We start from the raw sequence: 26156 nt of genomic DNA, 5'->3' as shown, positions 1-26156 counted from the left end.
TCAATAATGAAATTTATCTTTGTATTTTTGAAGAAAATTTGAATCTGTTCTAACTAAAATAACATAACACTTTGGCACAAAGATACACCCTAGCAATCCTGCACTAGAAGCCAAGATGGAAAAGACCTCCACAACTACCATGACTTTTCCCTTTGTGCTGTGGTAGACAGGGAGGAAGGTGATCCACACACTACAGAACACCAGCATGCTGAAAGTTAGAAACTTGGCTTCATTGAATCTGTCAGGAAGGTTCCTAGCCAAGAATGCCACAGCAAAGCTCATCAGAGCCAAAGAGCCCAAGTATCCCAAGGTAAAGTGGAAGGCAAAGATAGACCCTTTGTTGCAAATAATGATGATCTTGCCAGGTTCAGATTGCATATCTTGGTCAATAAAGGGAGGAGATGTTCCCAACCAGATTCCACAGAGAACAAGTTGGATTAGGGTACAAATGGGAATGACCAAGTTAGGTGCCCCTGAGGTCAGCATTCCTTTCATCCTATTTCCTGGAGTAGTGATCTTGAAAGCCATGACCACAGTTATTGTTTTAGCCAACACAGTTGAAATAGCCACTGTGAAAAACACTCCAAATGTGGTTTGCTGTAGGATGCAGGTGATGTGGTTGGGGTGTCCAATGAAGAGCAAAGAGCAGAGAAAACAGAAAATTAGAGAGATGAGCAGGATGTAGCTGAGAAGGCAGTTATTGGCCTTTACAATAGGAGTATCCTTGTACTTTAAAAAGGTGAAGAGTACTAGAACTGTGAGAGTAGAGAAGCACAGGGCTATGCAGCCTAGAGCCATCCCCAGTGGCTCTTCATAAGCCAGAAATGACACAACTCTTTGGAGGCAGTAGGTTTGCTCTAAGTTGGCATACTTATCGTCTGGACACCTCACACACTGCTCCATATCTGCTGGCATAAAACGACAAGCCCTCATAAGATATAATAATTATGTACTTAACAATTGCGTATTTTCATTACTCAGAGACTACCTTAAAATTATTGTGGTGTTGAGCATCTGTGTTAATATTAATATTCCTTATTGCTGTAGGGATCATTGCCTCAGGACTGCATTGTGTTATCTTATGATTGTTGATGGGATAAAATATCATCTTAGGAATAGAGGGGAATAAACACTTATTAATTAGACAAGAATGAAAAGATACTTCATTTTTCAGTGCATTGTAAATGGTAATATGCCTGAAGTCATGTTGTTTAATTCCCTGAACCTTAAATTAACTATCACATAAATATGAAATGAGCTGATATAGTTCTCAATGCCAGCTGATGAACTGCATTACACAGTTAGCTGGCTTTGAGGGTTTTGCCCTTTGTCAATATCTTCACATAGGTAGAAGAATATAAAGCTATTCATGTAAATACTCTTTGCATAAAACAATATTTCCATTATTAATACTGTGTGCTTCATACACTGATACATTTCACACTTTTAGTGAGGTAAGGTCTCCTTTTTCCAACTACACATTACAAGCTAGATAGCATGAAGTTTATTAATATTCACATTCATCCCTCTTTCCTTAGCTGGGCTGTGATTGATGATGAGCACTACTCCACCTTTGGGTGCATTCCTGGAATCTTTGTTCTTTTTCTCATTCTTTGACAGCAAATGTTTCATCCTTTAAGCCATGTTAGCTCTTAAAATGTTTCATTAAACACAAATTTAATGGCGTTTGTCAGGGACCAAGCTGGATGATAGGAGGAAAACACTGTGGACTGATCATGTAGATAAGTTACTTTGTTCAAAGAATCTAGAAAGATTGAGCATATGCATAGTCTATGCTTAAAATTTACTGTTTAAAGATTGTTTATAGGATTCCACTGCCATCTCTCCTCCCATTTTCATCATACTTGCTGAACCTGAACCATACAGGTAAGCTTCCCATCCCCCATCCATCTTCCCTGCTGGCTGAGTCTTCTGGAACAAGCCAAGCTGCCCTGAGCATCCTGCTATTCTGGGGGGACCTTCATTCACCCGCCTCCACCTCTGTACCTACCTTCATCAGATGTGTGGATCCTGAACAATACAGGTAAGCATCTCTTTTCTCACCCATCTTCCCTGTTGATGAGTCCTCTGCAGCAAGCGAAGCCGGCCTGAGCAGCCTGATACCCAGGCAGAAATCCATTTCCTGTTACCTCTCTGCACACTTTTGTTGGATATGTAGCTACTGAAACATACAGACCTGTAGATCCTGAACCATAGAAACCCACACATCCAGAATCATACAACCTAAGGATATCCAACACCCGGGCCAGAGAGTTTAACACCCCCAATATACTTAATACAACAAAAACATCCAGTGACCAAACCCATCCTGATTGTTAAAGGTCCTTTAAAGAACAGAATCAACAAAATCCAGGGCAATATGGCTCTTTTAGAGCACAGCTACCCTTCCTTCTACAGCAAGCCCAAGATATCCTGACACAACTGAAATGCAAGAAAATGATCATAAATCCAATCTTATAAAGATGATAGAGGCTTAGTCTCTGGCAGTGCCTTCTTTGACCTCAGTTGGAGAGGATACACCTAATCCTTTAGAGACTTGAGGGCCCAGGGAAGGAGGAGACCAGGAGGCAGGGAAGGAGCATCCTCTCAGAGGCAGATGGGAAAGGAAATGGAGTGATCAGCTGTGGGAGGAAGGACTGAAGGTGAGGTAATGTCTTCAATGTAAATAAAATAGTAAAAAAGAAAGAAAATGTGTACATTTACACAATTACTATTATTCAGACTATTATTCACCAATGACATTATGAAATTTGTGTTCAGATAAATGGAACTAGAAAAAATACCACAGTGACCATTAAAGAGGAAAGGAATAAATCCCTTAAAATCTAATACAAATTTTAGGAAAATGCAATCTAAAAAGTAGAGGTTTTTAAAGAGCAACAAATGAATCCCTTAAACATATACACGAAAATACAATTAAACAGGGGATACAAATAACTAAAACTGTACTAGATCTGAAAGTGAAAATACCCACAATAAAAAACAAAAATATAAGTTGAGGGAATCCTGGAGATGGAAAACCTAGGAAGAGAATAGGAACAACAGAAACAAGTATCACCTACTGAATATAGGAGATGGAAAAAGAGAATCTCAGGTGTAGAAGATACAATAGAATAAATTGATGTATCAGTCAAAAGAAAATTTTAAATGTAAAAATCCCTGACACAGAACACCAGTCTGGGTTACCATCAAAAAAGACCTAACCTAAGAATAAAAGGAATAGAAGAAGGAGAGGAGTTCAGGTCCAAGTCCCAGAAACATTTTCAGGAAAATCATAGAAGAAAACTTCCCTACCTAAGGGGAAGATTCCTATAAACATACAAGAAGCTTATAGAACAACAACTAGTCTGGACCAGAAAGAAAAAAAAATCTTTCCAGCACATAATAATCAAAAGACAAAATCTACAAAACAAAATTATTAAAAGCAGCAGAGGAGGGGGCAGGGAACATGCAGTGGTAAAACCTATCAGAGTTACACCATACTTCCCAAAGAGACTCTAAAAAGCTAGAAGTGACTGGACAGGTAACTTTCAGCTTTTTAATTAACCCACAGATGCCAACCTATATTACTATCCCAACAAAATTCTCAATCACCATAGATAGAGAAAACAAGATATTTTAAGACAAACAAATTGAAACAATATCTATCCACAAATCAATCCCTACAGAAATTACGAGGAGACTTCAATTGCACAAAGATAATGTATCCAAGAAAACACAGAAAATAAAAATCCATACCAGCAAAACCCAGGGAAGCACATGCAAACACACACACACACACACACACACACACACACACACACACACCAGCAACAAAATAACAGGAAATAATAATCACTGGTCATTAATATCTCTCAAAATCAATAGACTCCATTCCCCAGTAAAAAGACACAGGGTAACAGAATGGATGAGAAAACAGGATCCACTATTCTGCTGTGTACAAGAAAAGCCTCAGTAATAAAGATACCCAATACCTCAGAGGAAAGGGCTGGAAAAAAATTTGTAAGCCAACAAAATCAAAAAGCAAGCTGGAGTAGCCATTCTGAAATCTAGTAAAATAGACTTTTAACCACAATAAATCAAAAGAGACAGGGAAGGACACTTCTGTACTCATCAAAGGAAAACTCTACCAAGACAATATCTCAATTATGGACATCTATGGCATGAAACACAGTGGGAACCCGTTTGTAAATGAAACACTGTTAAAAGCTTATATCACAGGTGAAACACCACAAACTATTGGTGGGAGGCTTCAACAACCCACTTTCACCAACGAAAGGTCATCCAGATGAAAATTAAACACAGAAATAATTAACAAACATTATGAATCAAATGGACCTAACAGACATCTATAGAATACTTCACCCCAAACACAAAGGAATACAGTTTTTTTTCTCAACACCTCATGGATCCTTTCGAAATTGACCATATAGTCAGTCACAAAGCAAGTATCAAAGAAACAAGAGATTTGACATAACCCCTTGTATCTTATTAGATGATTATGGATTAAAGCTGGACTTCAATAACACAGACACCAGAAAATCTACCTGCTCACACAAATTGAACAACTCTCTACTCAATGATTTCTGGGTCATGAAAGAAATAAGGAAAGAAATTAAACACTTTCTAGAATTCAACAAAAATGAAGGCACAAAATGAATACATTTATAGGACACAATGAAAGCAGTGGTAAGAGGATAGTTCTAATATTATGGTAAGAAATGGAAAGTTCTCATACCAGCACACCAGGTTTAAAGGTACACCTGAACACTCTAGAAAAACAGAAGCAAGACCACCAAAGAGGACTTGAAGGCAGGAAATAATCAAAATCAGGGCTGAAAGAAGGAAAACAATACAAAGAATCAACTAAACCAAAAGCTGGTTCTTTGGAAAAATCAACAAGATAGACAAACCCCGGGCAAAACAAAAGACAGACACTATCAAAAAAAATGAGAAATGAAAAGGGAGACATAACAACTCATAGTGAAGAAATTAAAAGAATAATTAGGTCTTGCGTCAAAGCCTGTATATGTCCTCTGAGAAGCACTACCAAGTAGCTGACTTAGACAGATACAGACACCCACAGCCAAAACCAGTGGATGGAGTATGGAGACTGTTATGAAACAATAGAATGAAGGATTTTACGCCTCTAAGGGGAGAGGGACATCATGGGAAGGCCAATAGAGTCAACTAAACTAAATCCTAGTAGTTCTCAGAATCAGAACCACCAACTGAAGAAAACACACAGGCTGGACCTAGGCAACCCTGCATATATGTAGCAGATGTGCAGCGTGCTCTTCATGTTTTGTCCCAAACCAGTGGAACAGGGTCTATTCAAAAGCTGTTACCTATGTGGGGATATGCTTTGCTACCTGAACTGACTTGTCTGAGCTCAGTGGGAAAGGAAATGCCTAGTCTTGCAAGTCTTGAAGTGCCAGGGTGGGAAGGATTCATAGAGGCCCCACCCACTCAGAGGAAAAGATGGGTTGGGGAAGGATTGTGGGATGAGCAGACTGATAGGGGGCAGTGAACAAAATATAAAGTACAACCCAATAGGAAGAATAACAATGTCAACCAACTACAATCCCCAGAGCTCCCAGGGACTAAAGCACCAACCAAAAGAGTACACATGGAGGGGACCCATGGTTCCAGATGCATATTACCAGAGGATGGCTTTATCTGGAATTAATGGGAGGGCAGGCCCTTGGTCCTGTGAAGGCGCAATGCCCAAGTATAGGGGAATGCTAGGGCAGTGAGGTGGTAGTGGGTGGGTGGATGAGGGAGCTTTCTCATAGAAGCAGGGGGAGAGGGAGTTGGAAAGGGCATATGTGGAAGGGAAACTGGGAAGGAAGATAACATTTGAAGTGTAGATAAATAAAATAACCAAAAAAGGGAAAATTATATATTTTAAAACTCAAGAGAAACCACATGCTAACAAGGATATGCATCAAGGGGAACACTACTCCAATGTTGGTAGGAGTGCAAACTTGTATAACCACTTTGGAAATGAATTGGCAGTTTCTCAGAAAATAAGAGAATAGTATGTCACTCCTGTGTGTATACCTAAAAGATGTTCCACAATCCCACAAAGATACTTGCTCAACTATGTTCACAGCAGCTTTATTCATAATAACCAGAAACTGGAAGCAATCTAGATGTCCCTCAAATGAAGAATGGATAAAGAAAATATGTTACATCTACACAATGGAATAGTACTCATCTGTGAAGAGCAAAGACATCCATGAATTTTGCAATGGATATTGCAAGTGGATGGACCATGAGATTATCATCTTGAATGAGGTAACCCAGTCCCAAAAGGACATGCACAGTATTTACTCACTTTTAAGTGTCCATTAGGATAAAATATAGGATCCCAATGCTACATTTCACAGAACCAAGGAGGCTGGACAGGAAGGAGGACACAAGCCAGGATGCTTGAACCTCATGTGGAAGTGGGGTGTGTTGTTAAGTGGTCATGGATGGCAATGAAGGGAGGAAACGGGGTGTGAAAGGGGATTTGGGTCAGGTATAGGGAGTGGCAAAGGGGATGGGCAGATGGGATGATTAGGGGAATGTATGAAAATCTGCAGCCAATGGGAAGGGGTGTTAGGGAGCATCCCCAGAAAAAAAAAAAAAAACGGAGTCCTGGTATAGGAGAGTTGTCCAAAAATCAGTTGTCCTTAGCTGTGACTCACAGCATTGGGGATATGAAGACTGGGGAGGCTGCCTCCTAGGGTCAGGCAGGAACCCCGATGGAGCCAAAGGTACACCAACCCACCCTCAAAATGTTCAACCCTAAACATATCCTGTCTAGAAGAAATACAGGGATTTGGGATGGAGCAGAGACTGATGTAAAGGCCATGCAATAATAGGTCTGCCTAGAGACCCAACCTGTGGGCAAACACCACTCCTTGACACTAGTAATGATATTCTGTTATGCTTGCAGATAGGAGACTAGCATGGCTGTCCGCTGAAAGGCTCTACCCAGCAGCTGATTTAAATAGATGCAGACACCTATAGCCAATCTTTGGATGGTCTGTAGTGACTATTATCGAATAATAGGAGGAGGTGTTTCAGCCTCTAAATGGATAGGATCTCCACAAGAAGATCAAGAAATGAACTAACCTGGACACTTGAGGCTCTTGGAGAGTGAACCACCAAGCAAAGAACATGCACAGGCTGTACCTTGGCCTCTGTGCACATATGTAGCAGATATGCAGCTGGGTTCCCTGTGGGTCCTGAACACCTGGAATAGGGGACTATCTAAAAAGCTGTTGCCTGTATGTGTGATATGTACTTCTATTTGGGCTTTCATGTTTGGCCTCAGTGGGAATGGAAGCACCTAATCTCATCCAGACTTGAGATGACAGGATGAGAGGGACAATATAAAAAAAATAAATAAATGATTAGAAATATTTCCCCCTCTAAAAGGTTTTTTTTTTTTTTGCAAAATAAAAACCAGTACCCATCATACTGTGAGAGAAATGAGTTGTTTATAGAAGACATTGCAGGTTATTAGCAGCATCCAAAAATGTTGATATCATTCAAATGATTAAATTCTGAAACACACAGATTTTAAGTTTTTAATTTCCATCTAGGGAATTTTACATTTCTACTGTGAAAAGAGATGATACTTGAATTTAGCAATTTTTCTCTGCAAGGAAGCATGTACCTGTCTCATTGGAAACCTCATTTTCTGGGCAATGGGCACAGTCAAAGCAGCAGTGTGTTACTTGTTTCTGATGAATTTTCCTGAATCCAGCAATGCATGCCACACTACACATGGATGTGGGAACCTGAGGATACATATGTATAATATATATATATATATATATATCATGTGTATAATGACATATATATGTTTTCATACATATGTAACAAAATTTCATGGGTTTTATGTAGTTATATTATATATATCTACATATCAGATATTACTATACATTTACATATTTCTCTGATAAATCATGTATCAATTTCAGGCACTTTATTATTATATGTAAGCCTCCAATGCCCTGAATGTCACACAAATTCATTGCATCATATGATATTAAGTGTGTAATGTTTGTGTTGTATAGATTTAAAAAATTTCCCTCCTAAAGTGATTAAATGGAAATGGAACATTAAGGTGGCGTTAGTTTCTCTCATGTATTTTTTTTCATAGTAACCACACATTTTATTGTAAAACAACATGCCATTCATGATAAAAGAAACTTCTTGAAAAAGAAGAGAACATAATGTGAAATTGTCTTTTCAGGTATAGCAACTCCAAGGATGTATTTTGCGTGGTGAAAGGCATTGTGCTTTGTCATCATGCCTCTCTCCCTCCCTTTCCCTCACCCTCTCGCTCCTCCTCTCCTCTCCCTCTCCTCTCCCTCTCCCTCTCCCTCTCCCTCTCCCTCTCTCTTTCCCTTTTCTTCTCTTCCCCTCTCTCTCTCTCTCTCTCTCTCTCTCTCTCTCTCTCTCTCTCTCTCTCTGAGTTGTTTTTGCTTTTAGAAGGTCCTACATTGTAGCTTAGGCTAGCTTACATTCACCAAGTAAGCCAAATTAGGCTAGAATGTCTCACATGATTTATAAATAAAATAATAAGAATACTGATTAGAGGGGAGAGAGAAGGTAGGGTAGATCAAGCAAAGGTTCTTTGATAATATGAACAAAGCAAGTTATATAAGGCTCTCATAGAATTAATAAAGTTTTTCTAAGTTTAAAACAAAGCCTAGAATGCAGAGAAATATTTCTGTTAATGAGCATATACTATACCTCATTAGGTAATAAATATGTTTGGACAGATTGATAAAATTTTATGATTTATATGCAGTTACAAAACTTTGATTATACATATACACATATATTATTTTCAATTTCATAAGTACATTTCTGTATTGTTAGGAGATTAGACTTGTAGGTACATTAGAGCATGGAATCTTAAGACCTTTGAACCCTATAACCCAGACACATAGGAAGTTGTGAATTATCAAATTTCCATGCTGCTAAGGATGGGACTTTTGCAAGGAAATGCTACTCAGCTATTAAAATGAGGACATCAGAACCTTGCGGATCAAGGCCCACAGCTCCCTGCTCCCAAACCCTGTTGGGGAGAATGCTGATCACCCAAATGTGTGGGCAATCCTGAGACTGCAGGGCAAGAGAGAGCAAAACTTCTGCCTACTTTTGCCCATATCCCTGGCCCAAGAGGAAACTGTATAGGGCCTCTGGGCACAGAAAGATAGGGGCAGTCAAGCTGCAGGAGCCCTGTCGTGCAGACTGTGCTTGAATATGAACAGAACCAGTGAAACAGCAACCTGCACCCAAATCCTGAGGGAGGGAAAGCTAGACTTCAGAGGGACAGACACACCTGGGAAATCAAAGAAGACTACTCTATGCCACATGCTATGCTAGAGGAAAACATCTAGCGACATCAGGGGCCCCTGTGCACAGGGACCCAGAAGTTGGGGCAGGCCCTTCTGGCTGCTGCACTCACAGAGAGCTGAAACCCAGCCCTGAAGAGTGACTTCAGGCCCAAGACCAGAGGTAAGACCAATTTTTCTACTCCAAGTGACCTGCCTGGTGGACTCAGACACAGAAAGGCAATATTCCTCTGGGACTGGATACTTCTGGTTCCTACCTGGCACTGGAACCTAACTGATCCCAGTCCACAGCTCCCTGCTCCCAAAACTCCCTGGGAGAGAAAGCTCATTGCCCAGATGTGTGGGCACTCCTGAGACTGCAGGGCAGGAGAGACTGAAACTACAGCCCATGTTTGCCCACATCCCTGGCCCAAAAGGAAAGTATATAGGGCCTCTGGGAACAGGAAGGTAGGGGCAGTCAAGCTGCAGGAGCCCTGCACTCCAGAATATGCCCAGATCTGAAGGGACTTGATCAAACAGCTCCCTGCACCCAAGTCCGTGGGACGGAGAGCTAAACTTTCAGAGGGGCAGACACACCTGGGAAACCAGAGGAGACTAATCTCTGCTCACATTTCTGACTGTAGAGGAGAATGCCTAGGGCCATCTAGTCCCCATGCACACCACGAAAGGGGAGAAATATGGGCAGGCCCTTCTGGTTGCTGCCCTCACAAAGAGCTGAAACCGAGCCCCAAGGAGCAGCTTCAGGCCTGAGACCAGAAGTAAGACCAACTTTTCTGCTCCAAGTCACCTGCCTGGTAGACTCAGGACACATGCCCATAGGAACAGCTGAAAGCCAGGGTACGGGAACGACTACATGCCTGATAGCAGAATACTCTGTTCACATAACTCGCTGAAAGAAAACAGGAAAACAGGTCTAAAGCACTCCTGACACTCAGGCATATAGGACAGTCTAGCCACTGTCAGGAATAGGAGATAAGATAACACCAGAGACCACCTGATGGCAAGAGGCAAGCTCAGGAATGCAAGCAACAGAAACCAAGACTACATGGCATCATCGGAGCCCAATTATCCCATCAAAGCAAACACTGAATATCCAAACACACCAGAAAAGCCAGATCTAGATTGAAAATCACATTTGATCATGATGATGGAGGACTTTTGGAAAAACATAAAGAACTCAATTAGAGAAATGCAGGAAAACACAAGTAAAAAGGTAGAAGCCCATAGAGAGGAAATACAAAAATCCCTGAGAGATTACAGGAAAAGACAATCAAACAGGTGAAGAAATTGAAAATGGAAGGAGAAACAATAAAGAAAGCCCAAAGGGAAAGAACTCTGGATATAGAAAACCAAATGAAGAGAAAAAGAGTCATAGATTCAAGCATCCACAACAGAATACAAGAGCTAAAAGAGAGAATCTCAGGAGCAAAAGATTCCATAGAAATCATCGACACAACTGTCAAAGATAATGTAAAAAGAAAAAAGCTACTGGCCCAAAACTTACAGGAAATCCAGAGAACAATGGTAAGATCAAACCTAAGGATAATAGGTATAGAAGAGAGGGAACACTCCCAACTCTAAAGGCCCATAAATATCTTGAACAAAATCAGAGAAGAAAACTTCCCTAACCTAAAGAAAGAGATGCCCATAAACATACAAGAAGCCTACAGAACACCAAATAGACTGGACCAGAAAAGAAACTCCTTCCATCACATAATTGTCAAACACCAAATGCACTAAAGAAAGAAAGAATATTAAAAGCAATAAGGGGAAAAGATCAAGTAACATACAAAGGCAAACCGATTGGAATTATACCAGATTTCTCAACAGAGACTACAAAAGCCAGAAGATCTTGAACAGATGTCATACAGACCCTAAGAGAAAACAAATGCCATCCCAGGTAACTGTGTCCTGCAAAACTCTCAATTAACATAGATGGAGAAACAAAGATATTCCATGACAAAACCAAATTTACACAATATCTTTCAATGAATCCAACCCTACAAAGGATAATAAATGGCAAAGCCCAACACAGGGAGGCAAGCTACGCACTAGAAAAAGCAAGAAACTAATCATTTTACAACAAAACAAAGAGAAGACAAGCACACAAACATAATCTCACCTCCAAATACAAAGATAACAGGAAGCAATAATCATTATTCTTTAACATCTCTCAACATCAATGGACTAAAAAAAAGACAGAGACTAACAAACTGGATACACAATGAGGACCCAGCATTTTGCTGCCTACAGGAAACACACCTCAGAGACAAAGACAGACAACACATCAGAGTAAAAGCCTGGAAAACAACTTTTGAAGCAAATGGTCTGAAGAATCAAGCTGGAGTAGCCTTACTAAATCTCAAAACATACATTGTACCTCACACAATAATAGTAGGAGATTTCAAAACCCCACTCTCATCAATGGACAGGTCATGGAAACAGAAATTAAACAGAGACTTGAAAAACTAACAGAAGTTATGAACCAAATGGACTTAATAAATATTAATAGAACATTCTATCCTAAAAAGAGGGTATACCTTTTTCTCACCACTTCATGGTACTTTCTCCAAAACTGACCATAAAATCGGTCACAAAACGGGCCTCAACAGATACAGAAAGATAGAAATAATTCTATGCATCCTATCAGACCACCACGGGCTAAAGCTGGCATTCAATAACAATAAGGAAGGAACGTCCACGTGTACGTAGAAGTTGAGCAATGCTCTACTCAATGATAACCTGGACAAGGAAAAAAGAAAGTAATTAAAGACTTCTTAGAATTTAATGAAAATGAAGGTATAACATACCCAAATTTATGGGCTACAATGAAAGCTGTGCAAAGAGGAAAACTCATAGCTCTGAGTGCCTACAGAAAGAAACAGGAGAGAGCATATATCAGCAGCTTGACAGCACACCTAAAAGCTCTAGAGCAAAATGAAGCAAATACACCCAGGAGGAGTAGAAGTCAGGATATAATAAAACTCAGAGCTGAAATCAACCAAGGAGAAACAAAAAGGACTATACAAAGAATCAACAGAACCAAAAGCTGGTTCTTTGAGGAAATCAACAAGATAGAAAAACCCTTAGCCAGACTAACGAGAGGACACAGAGAGTGTGTCCAAATTAAAAAAAATCAGAAATACAAAGGGAGACATAACTATAGAATCAGAGGAAATTCAAAAAATCATCAGATCCTACTACAAAAGCCTATATTCAAGAAAATTTGAAAATCTACAGGAAATGGACAATTTCCTAGATAGATACCAGGTACCAAAGTTAAATCAGGAACAGATAAACCATTTAAACATCACAAAAACTCCAAAAGAAATAGAAGCAGTCATTAAAATCTCCTGACCAACAAGAACCAAGTTCCAGATGGGTTAATGGCAGAATTCTATCAGATTTTCATAGAAGACTTCATACCAATACTTTCCAAACCATTCCACAAAATTGAAACAGATGGAGTGATACTGAATTACTTCTATGAAGTCACAATTACTCTTATACCTAAACAACACAAAAACCAAACAAAGAAAGAAAACTTCAGACCAATTTCCCTTATGAATATTGACGCGAAAATACTCTATAAAATTCTTGCAAACCAAATCCAAGAACATATCAAAACATTTATCCATCATGTTCAGGTAGGCTTCATTCCAGGGATGCAGGGATGGTTTAATATACCAAAAACAGTCAATGTAATCCACTATATAAACAAACGGAAAGATAAAAACCACATGATCAATTCATTAGAAGCTGAGAAAGCATTTGACATAATTCAACACCCCTTCATGATAAAAGTCCTCAAAAGAATAGGAATTCAAGACCCATACCAAAACATAGTAAACGCCATATACAGCAAACCAGTAGCTAATATTAAGCTAAATATTAAATTAAATCAGTAGCTAAACTGCTTCAAGAGAGAAACTTGAAGCAATCCCACTAAAATCAGGGACTAGACAAGGCTGCCCACTCTCTCCCTACTTATACAATATAGTTCCCAAAGAACTAGCCAGAGCAATCAAACAACAAAATGAGATCAACGGGATACAGATTGGAAAGAAAGAAGTCAAAATACCACTATTTGCACATGATATGATTGTATACTTAAGTGATCCCTAAAAGTTTCACCAGAGAACAACTAAACCTGATCAACATCTTCAGCAAAGAGCTTGGGTCTAAAATTAACTCAAATAAACCGGCACCTTCCTCTACACAAAAGAGAAACAAGCTGAGAAAGAAATTAGGGAAATGACACCCTTCATAATAGTCCCAAATGATATGAAATACCTTGATGTGACTTTAACCAAGCAAGTGAAAGATCTGTATGATAAGAACTTCAAGCCTCTGAAAGAAATTGAAGATCTCAGAAGATGCAAAGATCTGCCATGCTCAAGGATTGGCAGGATTAATATAGTAAAAACGACCATTTTACAAAAGCGATCTATAGATTCAAAGCAATCACCATCAAAATTCCAACCCAATTCTTCATACAGTTAGAACAATTTGCAAATTCATCTGGAATAACAAAAAACCCAGGATAGCTAAAACTATCCTCAACAATAAAAGGACTTCAGGGGGAATCACTATCCCTGAACTCAAGCAGTATTACAGAGCAATAGTGATAAAAAAAAAACTGCATGATATAGGTACAGAGACAGACAGATAGACCAGTGGAATAGAATTGAAGACCCAGAAATAAACCCACACACCTATGGGCACTTGATTTTTGACAAAGGAGCCAAAACAGTCCATTGGAAAAAAGATAGCATTTTCAGCAAATGGTGCTGATTCAACTGGAGGTCAACATGTAGAAGAATGCAGATCGATCCATGCTTATCTCCCTGTACAAAGCTTAAGTCCAAGTGGATCAAGGACCTCCACATCAAACCAGATACACTCAAACTAATAGAAGAACAAGTGGGGAAGCATCTCGAAAACATGGGCACTGGAGAAAATTTCCTGAACAAAACACCAGTGGCTTAGGCTGTTAAGATCAAGAATCTACAAATGGGATCTCATAAAACTGAAAAGCTTCTGTAAGGCAAAGGACACTGTGGTTAGGACAAAACGGCAACCAACAGATTGGGAATAGATCTTTACCAATCCTACAACTGATAGAGGATTATATCCATATACAAAGAACTCAAGAAGTTAGACTGCAGGGAGACAAATAACCCTATTAAAAATGGGGTTCAGAGCTAAACAAAGAATTCACAGCTGAGGAATGACGAATGGCATGAGAAACACCTAAAGAAATGTTCAACATCTTTAGCCATAAGGGAAATGCAAATCAAACAACCCTGAGATTTCACCTCACACCAGTGAGAATGCCTAAGTTCAAAAACTCAGGTGACAGCAGATGCTGGCGAGGATGTGGAGAAAGAGGAACACTCCTCCATTGTTGGTGGGATTGCAGACTGGTACAACCATTCTGGAAATCAGTCTGGAGGTTTCTCAGAAAATTTGACATTGAACTACTTGTGGACCCAGCTATACCTCTCTTGGGCATATACCAAAAAGATGCCCCAACATTTAACAAAGACACATGCTCCACTATGTTCATAGCAGCCTTATTTATAATAGCCAGAAGCTGGAATGAACCCAGATGCCCTTCAACAGAGGAATGGATACAGAAAATGTGGTACATCTACACAATGGAATACGACTCAACTATCAAAAACAATGACTTTACAAAATTCATAGGGAAATTAATCGAACTGGAAAATATCATCCTGAGTGAGGTAAACCAATCACAGAAAAACACACATGGTATGCACTCACTGATAAGTGGATATTAGCCTAACTGCTCGATTACCCTAGATGTACAGAACACATGAAACTCAGGAAGGATGACCGAAATGCGAGTGCTTCACTCCTTCTTTAAAAGGGGAACAAGAATACACTTGGGAGGGATAGGGAGGCAAAGGGTAGAACAGAGGCAGAAGGAATACCCATTCAGAGCCTGCCCCACACGTGGCCCATACATATACGGCCACCAAACTAGGTAAGATGGATGAAGCAAAGAAGTGCAAGCTGACAAAAATCGGATGTAGATCTCTCCTGAGAGACACAGCCAGAATACAGCAAATACATAGGCGAATGCCATCAGCAAACCACTGAACTGAGAATGGGATCCCGGTTGAAGGAATCAGAGAAAGGACTGGAAGAGCTTGAAGGGGCTCAAGACCGCATATGAACAACAATGCCAACCAACCAGAGCTTTCAGGGACTAAGCCACTACCCAAAAAACTATACATGGACTGACCCTGGGTTCCAACCGCATAGGTAGCAATGAATAGCCTAGTAAGAGCACCAGTGGAAGGAGAAGCCCTTGGTCCTGCCACGACTGAACCCCCAGTGAATGAGATTGGGGGGGGAAGGGTGGTAATGGGGGAAGGATGGGGAGGGGAACACCCATAGAGAAGGGGAGTGAGAGGGGTTAGGGGGATGTTGGTCTGGAATCCAGGAAATGTAATAACATTTTGAAATGTAAATAAGAAATACCCAATTTAATAAAGATGGAGGAAAAAGAAGAAATATTTCCTTGGGCCTATGCTACTCTTCATTGTCAGGATACCAGCAGTCCAGTTCAATACAAGTCAGTACTGGCAGTTGTACAATCCAGCAGAAACAGCAAGGCTCTGCTGAATCTGGACAAGTCAGTGAAAGCTGCCAGAACCAGTCAGAATACTATGAGACGTTCTTTCTTGCATTTCTTTCTCTGAAATGAAGACCAGTGAAAACCATCAAAGACAATCAAAGATCAACAAAGCATTGCATGGCATAGCAATGAAGTAGCACCCTCTCACTGTTTCTGGGTTGTCACTTATACTCTTTCTAAACATTGCATGCCCTTTCAAGTGTCTGTTTTCAACAAAACATCACAAGTGCTCTCACAAGACAGCTTCCAAAAACCATTACGTGACACAACTGAATTGTTAAAGAAACCAGAAATTTCTACTTCACTTGGGGAAAGGGAAAGTGGAATCAAAATATATTGTAGGAATAAAATTAATAAAATAAAACAAATAATATGCTGTAGAAAAAAAGGAAAATTATTGTATACACACCAGTGTTCCTCCTGTGGCCCACTCCAAGTCTTCAGATATATGAAGTTGTTGGCTCTGTGGAAAACAAGGGAAATAGCTTCCTATTTTCACTTTTAGTCCAAGGCCTTGAGGAAAATTCCAAGCGACGGAAATGTCATACTTGACACACTGATTTTCCCTATGATTCATGTTCACCAGTTCTCCAACAGGGGTCGTAAATGCCCTTGTTTTCAATAACGAAGCCACCTAAATGAGATGCATCATTAGATGATTACATATGCATATCAATATAGAGAATACAAAATTAACACTGTCCTTTAATTTTTAATGGCTTCCAGGAAAGGCAGCTGTATTAAAATTATCCCAAGTAATGAAATACAATATACCTCGTGGTTAATTTAAAATGTTTACCCAATAAAGAGTAACATGCTCCCTCCCTCCCCCCCCCTCTGTGTACACTTTTGGCAAAAATATTTTTTAAAAAAACCACTTATGTGAGAATGAGTGGAAATCTGAGTAACTGGAAGTTGTGGAAATGATTAGTGGTAGTTGGTCATTCAGGTACATACAGTTTACATATATGAAATAAACATAAGCACAAGAAAATATGCATTCTTTATCATTTTTAGTTTTTAAAAGTGTTACTTTAAATGACTATTGATCACAGAACATGTATCAATTCTTGAGAAAATTGTTCTACTCCAGTCATCACTTATTGCTTTTATGATAAAACTCATGGCTCCTATTTTAAATTTTGAACTCATTTGGTAAAATGTTGAGACACATTTTCACAAAACTCACTGATGTTCACATAAAAATATTGTCTCCTATTAATTGTTATCCTCGTGTAGGATACATATGCAGGTAATCAATTCATTAGGGAGTTTTGCAGTGTAGAATTCTTTCCACTGAGAGAATAATCTCTAACAAATGTACATGAGTTTCTCCGGGGCTGTTGAAAAGATCACCTTGATATATCTAAGCATAAGGAACTTTACCTGCTGACAGTCAGTGAATAATCCCTTGGGTTTTGCCATTTTATGAGACTCTACTTTTTGTAAAATGAGTTCATGGTAGGTATGGGCCACAGCGTACACAGCATTATACAAATTGTAACCTTCTTCACTCAGGAACATGTCAAATTTGTGCTGTGCTAACCATTCCAATGCGTTGTTGAAAGTAAAATAATCCATTTTACTATTGTTCTTAGAGATTGAACAATTAAAATAATTCCACCCCAGCATAGACTGAGAAATGTCTACTGGGTATTTGGAAGTGTTCATTGTCTGCATAAAATTCCTAAATTTAGGAAGTTCAACAGTGTGGTGTGCAAAAGTGAAAGTCCCATGGAAGAAATCAAGGCTGAAATCTTTTCTAATTGTGATGACATCCCATTGTGAGGTTGTGATCCAGATTCTCTGTGCAGCTAAATATGCCCATCTTCTAAAGCTGACTTCTAGAGTAGAGTTCATTTCACCATAAATGATAACAACCTTGGCTGATGATGTCATAATTTGATTGTCATATATCTTAGCTTTTGTCATGTATATCTGCATGGTTTCTGGGATCATATTCACAAAAGCTAAACACATTCCATGTCTTTGCATTTCTTCTCTCAAGTCTGTGAGTAACTGAATTCCCTGGTCATCATCTGTTATGACCAGTCCTATCCAAGTCCACCTAAAGTGAAGCATCAAGGAGACCATAGCATGGGACAAACATGTGTCCTTGGTTGCTACCTGATAGACATAGGGAAACTGGTCATGGTCACTCAGGTTAGGATTAAATGGTCCAAAGAAAACCTAAAGGATGGAGAAAGAGAATGAAACATAAGGATGAAACATATTTCATAGGGAATATGATTGTTAGGAAGTTTGGACTTACATACAAGTAACATTACTCACCTTTCAGAACTCCTATTGAGTATAATAAGATTACACTATAAATATCAAGTATTGTTGCTCTTAGATTCTAGACTATATCTGTCAAGTGTTCATACTCTAGTAGTTTTATTTTTCCCCAATACATCTATGATCTCATTATTTAATCCTTTATAATGTATGATAATGTATGTATAATATATGTTAAACCACACACACAGTCCCATGCAGATCACATTTTCTCCCTAGGCATCTAAGAATAGGACTAAAGAGTTGTTAATTCACTCTCACCTTTGGATTCCTAGAATTAATTGCCAGTTTCAAGGATGTTGTCCATGATGGTCCTGTAAGTTGTACATCACATACTTCCTGTATTCCACAGTTATAATTAATAAATTTCCAAGAATTACTTTGTGGTGTATATTTTCTTTCCAGAGATCCCAATGTATCTTCACACATGCCAACAATGCGGGAGAACATAAAAGACATGTTTGGTAAAAGATAAGGATTCCTGTTGATCTCATCAGTAGCAAATAACAGTACCAAAAAGACCTCATATCTTCTTGCTGGTATTCTACAAAAAGGCAAAGGATGATTAAGGAGGATGTTTGAAATTTGAAATTTTCTCTATAATTGCCATAAAGTTTGTAGTAGGAGACTATGCTACCTTTCCAGAAATAAGCTTGGGAATTAAGCAATATGTAGAGATGAGTATGCCTAAAGAATTCCCCCAAATAGGTCACTTTGATATGATAATTTTTATATTTGTGATAATGGATAAAACACTCTTATCTCTGAATGCCATACATGATCTAGATTACAGTACTATAAAATAATATTACTAAAACTACTCATGGACTGACCCTGGGCTCCAACTGCATAATTAGCAATGAATAGCCTAGTAAGAGCACCAGTGGAAGGGGAAACCCTTGGTCCTGCCAAGACTGAACCCCCAGCGAACACGATTGTTGGGGGAAGGGCAGTAATGGGGGGGAGGATAGGGAGGGGAACACCCATAGAGAAGGGGAGGGGGAGGGGTTGGGGGAAAAGGAATAACACATGAAATGTAAATAGCAAATACCCAATTTAATAAAGATGGAGAAAAAATAATAATACTACGCAATAGTCTTCAAGTTCTCATTCCATAGATTCAGGCATCATTAAAATCTTGGTGTATCCAAGTCAACTTTAACTTCACAGTTTCTTGTTCCAATGTCTGAGATTCACACACGATCTTCTGGTTCTTCCAAAGGTCTTGTTCACTTCTCCAGCCTGCCCTCTGTAGCACTGTAGGCTCTGGTTGACTCCAAATCACTGCTGCATTGTTCTTGGTGGCCATTCCATGGTTCTGACATCTTCAATACTCTGGATACTTTTGCTGCAACCAGACTTTATCAATAGCCTTCTATAGGCTCTCTTCATGGTGCCAAAACTCACCTTCCTTACATTACTCCTTTAGTCCTGGGCCATCAACTACAACTGAGACTGCACTTTCACCAATGGCCTTTCTTGGCATCTTACAGTGCGAAGTCTCAGCTGCTCTCCATAACTGCCTTGTACTTTCAAAACCAGTACCACCTGGGTGATTCTTACACTTCACTAACCCAACTGCAGCACATGGAACCACCTGGCTATCTCTGGAAAACAGCTTCCTGGTTACCTGAGAAAACACCTCACTGCTGCCAGTCTCTCTTTTTTTTTTAATCAATGCTCCAGCTAACCATCATCAACTGTCCCATTGGTACCTTCTAGTCTTGATTCTAATGCCAGATAGATATGGCAGAAGCCTATTTCTGCTACTTTCCGTGGCTGGGATATCCACATCCCCCACTCCTTATTCTACTACCAGTTTTGTTTTTCAACTTCCTCACTCTGGAGCTTTCCCTGTAGATTGACCTTGAGCACAAAGATCTGCATGGCTCTGTCTCCTGAATGCTATGATTAAAGGCATGTAGCACCACAACTGGGCTTCAGCTTTTCTTCACCTAAAACTTCCTCTGTTCAAGACTGGCCTTGAATTTAGAGATCTACCTGCCTTTGTCTCCTGGGATTAAATCTGTGTACCACCACATCGGTGCCTAAGCTTTTCATGGCTGCTATTCCTCAACAATGGCGTCAAAAGTCTGTGTTTTCCGGCCTCAAGATCTGGATCACATGTAGGTCCTCTATTCCAGGATTGTAGTTCATTCCAGATTAAAAGTCCAAACTATTTCTTGTTCAACTGCAAACAGAAACAATAAGCTAATCTGAGTGGGATCTTTCCCTGAGACCACCACTCCCTTGATCTCTTTATTTCTTTGAACAGAGGATTCAGCTCCATTTCACTTCTTAGGGTCCCTTATTATTATCTGAACCATATATTTTGTATTTTATTATTTTAAATCTTTCTGTTCTTGAACAGAATGTTCTTCATGACGCTAAACCAGAAAAAAATGACTACTGGGATTTTTAGAGACTTCCTTTGTCAATGTAATTATTATCAATTCCCTTAACTTAGCCACAGGCAGAATCTTCAGACAAAGGCATAAAGCATCCACATTCTTCCACCGTATACCACAAAAACAGTCTAGGTCACATACTGAAATTCTTCTCCACTGAAACCTCCCAGGCCAGATCTGTGCAGTTCAAATAACTCTAACTAACAAAGGCTTTCATATTCTTATTAGGATAGCCCATTAAGCCCCACTTAAAGCATTCCGCTGCATTCCAAATAGACATTCTTCCAAATACAAGCATGGTCAGTCTTATCACAGCAACACCCCAGTTCCTGGTGCCAACTTCTATCTTCTTTAGGGTTTTACTGCTTTGATCAGACACCATGAGCAAGGCAAGTCTTATAAGGACAGCATTTAGTTGGGGATGGCTTACAGGTTCAGAGGTTTAGTCCATTATCATCAAGGTGATAACATAACAGCGTCCAGGAAGGCATGGTGCAGGAGAAGCTGAGAGTTCTCCCTCTTCATCTGAAGGCCACTAGGAGAAGACTGGCTTTCATGTTGTTAGGAAGAGGGTCTCATTCTCCTAGGCTCACAGTGACATACAGGCCAAACCTCCAATAGGCCAAAAGTGCTCCAACAAAGCCATACCTCCTAATAGTGCCACACCCTGGGTCAAGTATATTCAAACCAACAGTACTCCAAACATCAATATTTTTATTTAATTGTAATAAACTTTGTACTACAAGATATACTAAAATTCTGCATAAATGCTAGCTTTCCTAAAATACTTCCTAAGCTTTGGAAATCAACAACCTTTACAGTTGAATACAATATCAGATTATAAATGTAAGTCACTCTGATATGGCAATTTTTATAATTGTGAAAATCCATAAAGATCTTGTTTAACCTCTGAAAGTCATACATGAAATATATTACAGTCCTAGAGTGAAGCTCTAATTCCAAAAAACAAAAATCCATGAAAAAATGCCTTGAACCATATTCCAAATCCAAAACTTCTTAAAAACCTTTATTATTTGAAATTTGTTTTATGTAATCAGTTATCCTAACAATAGTGGGTGTTTTGTGTATCAAAAAATACAACAAAGATATTTCATTCAACTTTTCTATTTATATCCTTTAGTACCCTAAAATTTTCATTGACACATATTAAATAATATCCATACCTCATTATCCCACTTCTAATACATGAGTACTACATTATGTTTCAAAATATACAAAATAATATTTGGAAATTAAACATAATAAAAGAACATAAAATATTAAAGAGAGAATCATTAAGAAACACTTTAAAAAGCCATTATACAATACCACCTGATATAGAGTGATTGTATTCAAAATGTGTTATGTCTGTATGTTTCCTAATCATCAGTTTACTTAAAAAAGATTATCTATGTTTCTATGAAAGAATTTATGTAACGAGTTAGAAAATTTTAAAAATATCAAACTATGAAAAACTCTTTGAAGTCAAACATTACAAAAGATGTTAATTTCATTATTATTGACATGCAGTCTTAGTACAAAAAGCATACCTGGGCTGTTTGGAGGCCTCTGCCACATATGTAGCAGAGGATTGTTTTTTCTGGACACAGCCAGAGAGCATGTGTCTAATCCTGTAGAGACTTCATGTACCAGAGGAGGATGCTGGGTGGGGGGCTAGGGTATATATGGTGTGGGGGTATCTGAAGAGGTTGGGAATGGTATGGGGATGAGGCTGTGGGGGTTTAGGGAAGCACCCTCTCAGAGGATAAAAAAGGGTAAATAGGATGAAGAACTCTGGGACAGGAGACCAGGAAGGGGTAATATTAGGAATGAAATTTAATAAAATAATTAAATTTAAAATGCTAATTTCATACATAATAAGAAAAATTTCAGTAGTAATATTTGATGGATGACATTTATAGAAAATGTTTTTAATATTTTCAAACTTAATGTTATGAAATATGATAATTATTTAAGATACATTTCATTTAAGCATATGTATCTATATCAAAATATTAAAAATGATACAATATGACAAGACATAACAAGATTATTAGCTTTTAGCTAAATTACACATCAGCTTGATGTTACCTTTTAGTGTGAATGTTAATATATCAATTTACTAAAAAAGGTATCAGATTTCTCTTAACACCTAGGTTTTCCTAATTTTTTGCCAACCTTTAAGTGATGTCTGAACACTGAGATGAAATGTATTCACCTGTCTCATACTCTCCCAGCATATCTGTTATTATTAGCTAGGTGAATTGGAGCCCAATGTATTGAAAATGGTGACACATTTGAAAATATTAAAATGCTGACTGATGTGCTATATAATTTTAGGTGTTCCTAATGTTACAATAGGAAGAACAGAACAGAATTCCACAGTTTCTGTATATAGCTATATATTCCTAATTTATGACCTTGATGCAAGAAATGAAGCTAATGACTTACCTAAAATTGATAACATTATTATAAAAATTTTCTTCTATAGGTTCCTCATATGTGATAAGAACAAAACCACAGTCAGTTCGTAAATCTCCATCATTATCTTCATTATTCTGTATCCTCCAAAAGCAACTGGGTTCAGTAAAACTGCACAAGATGAGAGAAAACTTCAGGAGCAAGAAGGAAATGGTGAAAGCACACATCTTCTTCATGTCTGCTAGAATCTATGATGGAGCAATTGTGAAATCTGATTCTTACTCAGACAAAAATCACATACACATTTATACCTATGTGTCTGTTTTAAAGCTACTGCTGTCTGGAAATCCACTTAATTATATACAGTTCCTTTCCTCTCATTATATACCATTCTCCTTGGATACATCTGGAAAATGTATCTGGAAGAGCTCTGCATCTGAGGTCTGCAAACTTTTGAACAACACATTTCTGAAAACATGTGGTGAAGATTATTTTTTCCATCCTCAGGTGCCATGATTTCATTCACATCAATGGCATACACTCCAGGGACAATCTTCTGAGCAGCTTGGGCCAGACTGTGTGTCAACAACCATATGTATGAACACAATTGGCAATCATGGTAAGGGATTTCATCAGAACTTCAGTAGTAAGACAATAGTTGAAAAGGTCATGAAGATCCCATGTCATTCAGCCTTTGAGGTGAATCATGGTACATTATGTCTTCCATTATCTAGTCTTTGGAAGGGCAGTCTCACATGCAATAGTGAGCCAGGGGTTGAACATTCCCTCTGTTGTACATATAGTATTGTATGCTAGTCATGTTTACAAAATTTCCTCAAACTTCCTGTGATTCCTGAGATCTAGAGAACCTGTGATCATGTTAGGACCAGTAATGCTTGGAATTACAGAGATTCAACACTCATCCTGCCCAATATAAGTACCTGTGCAGACATTCATGGAGTTATAATGCTGATCTCTTGCCTGATCCTCAGACTGAGGCAGTCAGTGTCTTTTGATGAAATATTTCTTTGGGTGATATTTGTTCATACCTCATTAAGATGATTGAGAACAATTTCATACTTTTTATTAAAAGGAATGAAAGAATTTCATTGTCATTTATGAAAGAATTTTATTCCTGCTATTAGTATACATCTTATATTTTACATTCACATCTTGTTGGTACAGATGTGTGATACAATAATGTTTTGGATTGCATTGAAACCAATCATAAAAAGAAAGAAAATCATAAGCATCAACATATTCAACTTACCCAATCAGTAGTCTGAGAAAGTACTGAAAGAATATTTAAACTGACAAAGATATAATTCAACCAAAATATGAAACAAATTCTTATTCTTAGTAACTAAGTTAGTGCAATAAATCCCATAGAATGATTCTATTATAAGCCAATGACATGTTTCTTCAGTCAGACCCAAAGTGCATAGCCACGCAGGTTTGCTGGAGTCAATTCTTCCAAGTTGTCACTTCAAAGCCTTCAAACCATTAAACTCAGCTTGTATTAAAGAGTCCTATATTCCCTTACATGCTTTATTGTCCCATTTCCTGAACCATACTAATAAGAATAACAAAAAATGAATCTCAATATTCTATATAAATTTTATACTTGAAGGACTTATATTGTGTGAACACATGTAAGAAGGGTGTGCCTCCCACTCTGTAGAGCCTACCTGTACAAAGGTGGGCCTGCCATAATTAGAAACATAGGTGCGGTCTCAACCCCAATACCCACATCAGCTAGGACATCCCCCAGAACTGGGCACACATGGAATCTATACCACTCTGAATGAGACCCATTCCTTCAGATCTATACCTCCACGTGAACCCATGGAAGATCCATATGCCTGCCACAAACCCCAAACCAGCCTGTCTCCCAGGAGTTCTGCCCTAACCAGGAACATAGGAACACAGGGGCATAGGGACACAAGGACACAAGGGCATAGGGACACAGGGACACAGGGACATGGGATGCTTTTAAAATCATGAACACAGGAGGATCACCCTAACCAAAAACTGCACTGTCTGCCTCCCAGAAGGCATGATGGAAGCAAGGTCACAAAGCTCTACCTGCCTCAAAGGAGGCCTGCTCAAGTCTGAGACACACAGGCCAGTTAACACAGAGATAAATAAATGGTGAAAGGCAAATTCTAGAACATAAGCAATAAAAGGCAATGTAAATTGGCACCATTAAACACCAGTTCTTCTACCACAGAAAGCTCCAGATACTCTAACACACCTGTAGAGCAAATTCTTTTTTTATTTCATAAAAGGTCAGTTTATTGATATAACTTATGATAATATAATAATAAAATATGGAAGATTCCTACTGACTCTCACTTAATCTCTTTTATTCCATTTTTATTAAATTGGGTATTTCTTATTTACATTTCAAATGTTACTCCATTTTCTGGTTTCCTGCCCATCACCCCCCTCACCCCTCCTCTTCCTCTTCTATATGGGTGTTCCCCTCCCCATCCACTCTCCATTACCACCCCCAACAATCCCCTACACTGGGGGTGCAACCTTGGCAGGACCAAGGGCTTCCCCTTCGATTGGTTTCCCAACAAGTCTATTCACTGCTACCTATGCACCTGAAACCCAGGGTCAGTCCCTGTATAGTCTTTGGGAAGTGTTTTAGTTCCTGGAAGCTCTGGTTGGTTGGTGTTGCTGTTCTCATGGGGTCGCAAGTCCCTTCAGCTCTTTCAGTCCTTTCTCTAATTCCTCCAACGGGGGTCCCATTCTCAGTTTAGAGGTTTGCTGCTGGCATTCGCCTTTGTATTTGACATGTTCTGGCTGTGTCTCTCAGTAGACATCTATATCCAGTTGCTGCCTGCATGCACTTCTTAGCTTCATCCATCTTATCTAGTTTTGGTGGCTGTACATGTATGGGCCACATGTGGGGCAGGCTCTGAATGGTCGTTCCTTTAGTCTCTGCTCTAAACTTTGCCTCTATATTCC

The 26156-nt window shown here is 38.9% G+C and overlaps 1 protein-coding gene across 4 annotated transcripts; it reads right to left on the bottom strand.

The window, feature by feature from the left end:
• Nucleotides 1-23416, bottom strand: LOC116894711 (vomeronasal type-2 receptor 116-like). 4 transcript variants are annotated; one of them, XM_032896406.1, is made up of 6 exons: nt 23211-23416; nt 18607-18895; nt 17440-18243; nt 16463-16687; nt 7694-7817; nt 1-908 (listed from the first exon to the last, which is right to left on the bottom strand). In XM_032896406.1, exons 1-6 carry the CDS (start codon nt 23414-23416, stop codon nt 1-3), a joined length of 2556 nt encoding a protein of 851 aa, XP_032752297.1. The 4 variants fall into 4 exon arrangements, with proteins under 4 accessions (XP_032752297.1, XP_032752299.1, XP_032752300.1 ...); XM_032896408.1 differs by having other exon boundaries at nt 18613-18895; XM_032896409.1 differs by having other exon boundaries at nt 1-905; nt 18613-18895.
• Between the last annotated feature and the right edge of the window lie 2740 nt (nt 23417-26156).

The sequence above is a fragment of the Rattus rattus genome, chromosome 2 (genome assembly GCF_011064425.1).
Source record: "Rattus rattus isolate New Zealand chromosome 2, Rrattus_CSIRO_v1, whole genome shotgun sequence".
Classification (NCBI taxonomy): domain Eukaryota; kingdom Metazoa; phylum Chordata; class Mammalia; order Rodentia; family Muridae; genus Rattus; species Rattus rattus.
The sequence above is the reverse complement of the archived record's forward strand: the minus strand, read 5'-3'. Positions and strand labels throughout refer to the sequence as shown.